Below are 7,442 nucleotides of genomic sequence, written 5' to 3'. Positions count from 1 at the left end.
TTTCCTACACGATGGCTTTATGGAGGCATTTGTCTGTGTAGCCCCGATCCTGCTAACACCAACCCTGATGCAAGCCCCCCAAGTCCTGGGTCCCTGTCCTCACTGGATGCCCACCAGCTCCGTGATGGGGGGAGCGTGGACCATCAGCTCCTCATATCTCTGGAGGAAAAGTTGGAGCCTGGAGGCGTAGGTGTCCTCATTGTATGGCAGCTTCTTCTGCTTCAGGTACTGGGAGACGATGGGTTTGATCTACAAAGACAAAGGCACAGTCACCTCTGTGTGGCACTAGTACAAGTGTCCCAGCCTGAGGCATCGCTGAGCTCCCTGCAAGGTGCCCAGAAAACCCATCCCCCATGCCCAAAGCAGGGCTGGAGCACCAACCATAAGATCTTTGCATGAAAATTAAGAGGAAGGTAGTTTCCAGTTGCAGCAACACAGGGATTCCACCCTGGCAAAATGCCTTTGCAGGGCTCTGGATTAGGTGAGATGCCCTAATGAGGCTTTTAATGAGGGCCAGCCACGCATGCTCATCACTTGCACCCATACTTATCCTCAATGTGGACACACAGCCAGCTCGATGGCAGGGCTGGGAGGCTGCCGCCAACTTAATTACTCCTTCTCTGCAACACGCCTCTGCAGGAGGCTGGTCCTACCAGCCCCGTGAGCTCAAGCAAAGGGCAAGACCTGAAACCCACTGGTGCTCCTGCTCCCTCTGTTCCTATTACTTATTTTTCCCTGTGACTTGAGACTGAAAATAAATGCACAGCACTAAATGAGGAGAGATACCAAAGGGCAGCAGATGGATCTGCCTTGGGACCCCCTCGAGCCGGGGCAGTGCTCAGAGTCCACGTTTGGAACACACGCCACACCTCAGAGCAACAAGTAAGGGCACGACCAAAATTATAGGAGGTTTGCCTGGACGTTGGCTGAACCAAAAGCCAGACTGTGCAGCACTGGAGATACTTTCCCAAGGGAAGAGTTGGGAGGATCCTGGGAGGCTGCTGCAGGCTGAAACTGGGACCAGGGGTAGGAGCAGGGAGTGGAAACCCAGGAGAAACTGGAGTGGGGATAGAGGGAGGTGGGTTAGGGGCTGTTGTGAAGCAGCGAGAGATCTCTAGCATGGTGGGGACAGCACAGGGAGGTCTGGTGGCAGGGAGAGGAGGTGGTGGGGAGATGGCTGGTCTCGTCCCCATGTCATCTCACAACATGTTAACCCACCCCAGGGGGCCATCTCACCTTCAGGCACATGTTGTCGGAGAGGCTGGGGAAGAGGTGATGCTCCACATGGCAGCTGATGAGCGAGTGGCCGAAGGACCAGTCCAGCAGGATGTTGCGGGGCAGGTTGAGGACTCCCAGACTCATGAGGTGGATCCGCTTGGGTTTCCGATCGGCCGCAAACATGGGGAGGCCGATGTGCTGCGAGAGAGGTAGGATGGGGACCCTGTGACACCCACCATCTCTCCCCTTCCCAGCAGGGGCTCTGGCCATGCCAGGACACAAAGGTGCTGGCCAGGCTGAGCCACATTTTGGGGTTTGGCTGCCAACCCCAGAGCTGGGTTTGCCCATGGAGCCACCAAGGAGCACCCAGGCTCTGTCCCTGCAGTGCACCCACACTTTGAGCCACCAGCCTCCCTTCATCCCAGCACCTGTAATAGCACCTGCAAACACACCACCCCCGCCCCCTGAATCCTGCAAGCCACCGCAGAGGACATCACCCCGTGCACCCACCTGCCCTGATGTTCTCTCAGGGCCACCACTTCCCACCCCAGCACCACCAGCCTGATCCTCCCCATGACGACATCATCATGAGGGAGGCAATGCTGAGCCTGCTTGCCTTAAGCTGACACAAGCTCCAGCCAGCAGTGTCAGGGCTCTGTCACCAGCGCCGGGTGGTGGCTGGCCTGTCTCCAGCACCATTGGGACATCTTGGAACCTCAGGGCTCTACCTGGAATATGTTGACGTGGATGTAGGGATGGGCCAGGAGTGAGCGGGTGAGCAGCATGCAGAGCAGTGCGGACCATGATGACTGGAAGCCTGAGACGTGGAGCAGCAGCCAGTAATGGCAGTAAAGACCTAGAAACATGCAGCAGAGGGTCCGGAGAGCTGCTTTCCACTTCACGTTCCTCAACAAATCTGCACAAGGAAGAAGAGGCAGCACATGGGAGAGGTGCTGACGCTTCCCTGCCATCACTGCTGCTCCAGCGGGCAGGCTGCCCAGCATGCCAACGACACTGCAGCCCAGCCTAGCCCATTCCTTATCTCTCCTTCCCCATCCTCCAGGCTGACCCCAATCTCCCAGCCCTGCCGACCTGCTGGGTTCTGGGCCTGGAGCCCAGAGCCCGCCAGGGCAGTGCCCTGTGGGCTGCAGGCCTGGCAGTGGGTCCAGCTGTGCATCATCACACAGGGATTTGGATGCGTCTTCGTTTCTTACAGTTTGCCAAGCAATTGTCTGCACTTTTGGCATTGTCCAGAGCTGTGTTGTTCAGCCCAGAGGGCTGGGCTACCTCAGCCTCTTAGTATTTTCTGGGCTTTTCTCCCTGATTGTTTTCTGGCACCAGTATTTCCTCCGAGTCACTGCTTTGCCTGCCTGACCTCATTGTATCCTGCCCTCCACAACCCCATTCCATGTGCAGTCATCAGAGGCACCCTGTGTGATGCTCTGACCAGCCACGGACCTACGTGTGATGCTGAACCCTGCCTTGGCCAAGGGTCTGAAATAACGGAGAGCAAATCTGGGGCACTTCAGGCTCAGGATGGCTTTTGCCAGAGCTTTCAACATCCAGCACAGGAAAATATGAAGTGTTTTCTGAGCACCAGCAGAAAGGAGAGATACAGGAGATGCCCTCCCCAGAGCAAGTGCAGCATCGCCTGCCTTCACTGCAGACCTGTGTCCTACAGGCTGGCATAGTTAATATGATGCCTCCAAACCGAGCAGGACCTTTTGGTGGGCTGAGACCTGGACAGAAAGGAGCTCAGCATACCCAGCACCCCGTCCCAAGGTGGCTGGGACACGTACCAAGTGCAACCAGAGGGGTTAGGATGGGCACTGTGAGAGGTGCGATGAACATGTAGACATAGCGGTTCAGGAAAGGAAGCTTCCAGGTGCTGGAGTCCCCCAGGCCGATGACATTGGTGTAGCCGTGGTGGATCTTCACATGGTTGTAGGTGGCCTGCTCGACTGTGAAAGCTGAGCAGAGCTAGGAGGAAAGAGGAGAGGTGATGCTTACAGCCACAGCGCCAGGGTCAGGCACTGCCTGGCTTGGGCTCATGGGAGAGGCACCCAGGGGAGATGCTCCGCACCCAGTAAGAGGCACCCAGGGGAGATGCTCTGCACTCCATAGGCTCTAAACCAGTCTGAGAATGGACTTCTTCAGAGTTAAGCACTGGAAACCATTCCCACCGTTCCCCACAATGTATTGCCCTGTGCTCTGCAGCCCCACAGCCAAGGGGACCAGCACAAGCCTAGCGCAAGACCCACAGGCAGGGATGTTCCTGGTGCTCCTGGTCAAGTGTTGCTTTTCATTTAATTCTCCCACACATGAATCAGGAAGGGTTTGGATCCATCTTGTTCTCCAGTGGCTGTTCCTGAAGGGCTCAGGGGGTGCTGGCAAGGCACTGATGGGACTTTTGGGGGGGCTGCCACCCAAACCCCATAGCCCTGCTAACCTCAATGAAGAAGATGGCCCACACTTTGCTCCAGGACTTGGACTCGGTCAAGGCATTGTGGCTGGCCAGATGGCTGCCCTTCACCGTCAGGGTGTGATGCACCACGCCGAGGGTGAGGACACCCGCCAGGAAAGGGATGGCCTGGGATGACCGTAGGCACAGGAGCCCTGTGGAGAAACCAGCCAGGCAGGAGCTCGGCCACGCACATGTACTGCAGCCCTCCTTGCATCTGAGCCGGGCTGGAGGTGTTGCTACACCCAAACCTGCCAGCCATTGCCCTAAACCTGTTTTTCAGATGTTGTTACAGGTATTTAAACTACCTGAGCCAGAAAGCTTCCCCCCACCGCCCTGCACAGCTGGACGAGCCAGGCTCGCCATCCTGCTGAAGGTTTGCCCATTTCCAGCCACGACGGCACCGGGTGCTGCTGGTGCCAGGTCGCATCCTGCAGCTCTGGCTGGGATCCCACTGCTGACAAATATGACTCTGCCAGGATTTCAGCATGCCCAGGAGTTCAAAAGCAGGAGAAGGCACCAGCTGCATTTTTCTAACCATGCTGCTGGAGTCCCGCACTCGACCGTGTCCCCCTGCACTCACCGTGGCTGGGGCCACTGCCACCAAAACTGCCAGGGTTTCTCTGCCCCATGGCAGGGCATGCCACTCACTGTCCTGCCCTGTGCCCATCTGCTGGGCACTGTCCCCCACTCCAGGCTGTACCCTGGGTGCCACTGTCACCTGCTGTGGCTTCCCAGCAGGGTCAGAGTGCCCCGTGGCACGGGGTGAAGGGGTAATTGCAGCTCTGTCTTAGGCTTAATAGGCTGCTAATAGGCTTCCAGCACAAAGTTGTACCAGCAGTGCAAAAGCTGTGAGGAGGCAGTGGGACACCCCCCCAGCACCCCTCTGGCCGCGGTTTAGGGGGGTTGAGCCAGGTTACCTGCTGGGAGCAGGAGGAAGCTGCAGGCGAGGATGCTGACGTCCACCCCGTGCCGTTCCCACCAGCTGCTGCTCTTCACCACCTTCCGCACCAGCTCCGAGAGCTCAGCCATCAGGGCTTCCTCGTGTCGCTCTGCTTGTGGCGGGGCCCCCTTGGGCGTCACATCCCTGTCACCCAGCGCTGGCTCCAGCTCCCAGCACTCTGCCGTCACCTCCATCCTGCTGCCATTGGGCGCTGGCATGCCCTGGAGCAAGGGGTCCCCCGTCGCCCTGAGGCAGGGGGTACTGCTGACCTCACCGCTGGCCTGCTGTCCCCTCTGCCTCACTGGGTCCCCTTCCTCCAGCGGCATCTCCCTGCCGAGCAGAGGCCACCCAGGGTGGCACCCGCAGATGAGCACCCGCAGCACCCCGACCCACCGCAGACAGGCTTCCCGGCTCCCGCTGCCTCCGAAGGACGTGGGAAGGACAGGGATCCAAAAAAGCAAACAATCCGAGGAAGACGCAGCCAGCAGAGATGGCCAGAGAACCACCCAGCCTCCCACCCCAGGGACACCCCGGCCACCCCAGCCCCCTACTCACGCCAGCCCCGGCACGGTGGCTCTCCCAGCGTTGGCTGTCCAGGGCGGCCAGCCGGAGCGGCACCGCACAGGGTGCTGTGCAGCAACGATTTGGGGAAGGGAGGAGCAGGGGAGGACGGGGAGGAGGGAGAATGCAGATTAGCGATGGCAATAATCTGCCTTGGCGGCCCATTTCAGGGAGCAGCCGTTGTGGCGGGGCCGTGGGGAGGATGCTCGGCGGAGGGCACGGGGAGGCGAGAGCAGCGGAGGAGGGAAGGAGTGGAAAAAAGATGGAGAGAAGCAGTGGAAACGCTGGAGGCGAAGGAGCCAAGTGCCAGAAATAGCTGCGAGAAACCCAAGCGGAGCACTGAGGACAGGGATAGGGTTTCGCTTCTGCCGGAGAGCGGGAGCAAAGGTTGCCTGGCCCACAAGGGAAGGATTTTGGGGAGAAAGGCAGCCTTACCGGCAGCAGGGAGCCGGCTGCGAGAAGGAGGGGCAGCGCACGGCTGCGCGGCTGCCTGCCCAAACTGCTGCTGCTGCGGAGCCGCTCAGCACCCTCGTCTATGCTGGGGGGGATTGCTGAGCCCCGGGACACCTGCCAGGGACCAGGGCACCCCAAATCTGTGCCCAGCAGCTGTTGCACCCAGCCCTGACACCCACAGAGTCTCTCTTCCCCTCTGGGCTGTTTTTAGGAATTTCTTAAGAATTTCCTCCCTTTTCTATCTCTGCCTCGTAACTAATCACCCAGACACAGCACAGGCTCCCCAAAAGCTTTGGGGATGCCTGTGCACAGACCGGGACCTTCTGAGCCCCATTTCTTTATGGAGGAAGGCTAAAAACACTTTGATTCTTGGTGTGGCACTGGATGTCTTCTTGCTTTGTTATTTCTCCTAACCAAAAACTGAATCAGCCCAACTGATCCTCCAAAACCTTGATGAACACTGACATTAGCAAATCCATAGGTGGTTTGCTATACCCATCACCGGGTTACCCCAGCCCCAAACTGGCACAGGCTCAGCACGTCACTGCAGCAGCTCGCAGGAAAGAAAACCTTGCACCCAAGTTTTGCCAAGTCCTAGGGGATTGTCATCATACCCTGGGGGAAAAAAAACCCACAAACAAAAAACCAATTTAAAAAATCACATCTACCGCAAAAGGGACAGAGCTGAGGGTGCGTTAGAGACCTGCTGAGGTTTCATTTCTGCTGTAAGAGCTTGTATTACGAAAGATCATTTCCAGAGCCAGGGGTACTAACGAATTACAGCAGTGTTTGAAGCCCAGCAAGCTGCAGGGATGGCTGCAGCTGGCCAGGTCAGGGATTCATTCTGATACACAGCACAACTCTCATCACCCACTTGCTAGCGAGGGAAGTCTGTGGCCGGGAGAGCACCTACGGGTGCTGCTGGGCCAGGGGGAGGTGGGTGTCAGACCCAAGGGGTGCATCAGGTGGGGCTGCTGGGTCTGATGCCTTCGTTACCTTCATCACACCTAGGACATCACCATGAGGGACGGCAGGGTGATGAATCTCCGAGGGTGCTGGGGCTGCTGCTGTTCAGCAGGGCTAAAGGTGGGTGGTGGTGGAGCTGCCATTGCACAAGTGCAGGACAGGGCAGAACTGGTTATGTGGTGGCAGCTGAGGAGGAGGTGGGGATCAGCCCCACATCCAAGACCAACATGAGCCAGCAGGATCCCACCGCAGCTTGTAGGGAGCGTGCCGGTGTGCTTGGGCAGAGGCAGGCACATGGCATTGCTTGGTCCTGTGCTGCTGCTGGGACCAGGGACCACCTGGGAGAAGAGGAGAAATAGTGGGCTGAAAACCCTGCGGGGGAGGCTGAGTTTTGGTTTCTGGGGAAAATTGTCAAATCCCTAAGAGCCTCTTCCTTTGAACTGCAGCAAAGGTGGGAGTCACGATGCTCACAGCAGAGCAGCAGCCATAAAGGGAGTTTGCAAAGCCACAAGGCAGGCCAGCAGATTTGGGGTTGTAGCCCTAAAGCTGCTTCCTTGCTGAGTTCCATTTTCAAAAAGAAACTTTAACCTCAATTTACATCTGATTTTCCACCACACACAGGCAAAGCCATGCAGTCCCACTGACCCAGCTGAGATTTTAGGGATGAAAGGAGATGCTGACTTGCCCCTTGCGCTGTGGATGCAAACACCTCCAATTTAGCAGGAAAAATACGTTAAAGACTCAGAAATCCTGCGGCACGCAGCAGGGCAGCTGGAGGGGATCAGCATAATCCCTGGAGCAGCAAGCTCTCGCCAGTGGCTGCCGACCCTGCAGCCATCC

General features: G+C 57.8%; 1 protein-coding gene across 2 annotated transcripts; it reads right to left on the bottom strand.

Moving 5' to 3' along the window:
* FADS6 (fatty acid desaturase 6) lies at positions 1 to 5,308 on the bottom strand. 2 transcript variants are annotated; one of them, XM_005447322.3, is made up of 7 exons: positions 5,178 to 5,308; positions 4,600 to 4,952; positions 3,668 to 3,834; positions 3,018 to 3,198; positions 1,947 to 2,134; positions 1,237 to 1,416; positions 1 to 249 (listed from the first exon to the last, which is right to left on the bottom strand). In XM_005447322.3, the coding sequence occupies exons 2-7, from the start codon at positions 4,946 to 4,948 to the stop codon at positions 100 to 102; spliced, it is 1,215 nt and encodes a 404-aa protein (XP_005447379.2). In that variant the 5' UTR covers positions 4,949 to 4,952; positions 5,178 to 5,308; the 3' UTR covers positions 1 to 99. The 2 variants fall into 2 exon arrangements, with proteins under 2 accessions (XP_005447379.2, XP_027672655.2); XM_027816854.2 differs by having other exon boundaries at positions 4,600 to 4,868; positions 5,178 to 5,291.
* Positions 5,309 to 7,442: the final 2,134 nt, after the last annotated feature.

The sequence above is a fragment of the Falco cherrug genome, chromosome 1 (genome assembly GCF_023634085.1).
Source record: "Falco cherrug isolate bFalChe1 chromosome 1, bFalChe1.pri, whole genome shotgun sequence".
Taxonomy (NCBI): Eukaryota; Metazoa; Chordata; class Aves; order Falconiformes; family Falconidae; genus Falco; species Falco cherrug.
This window is presented reverse-complemented; position numbering and strand designations above follow the sequence as displayed.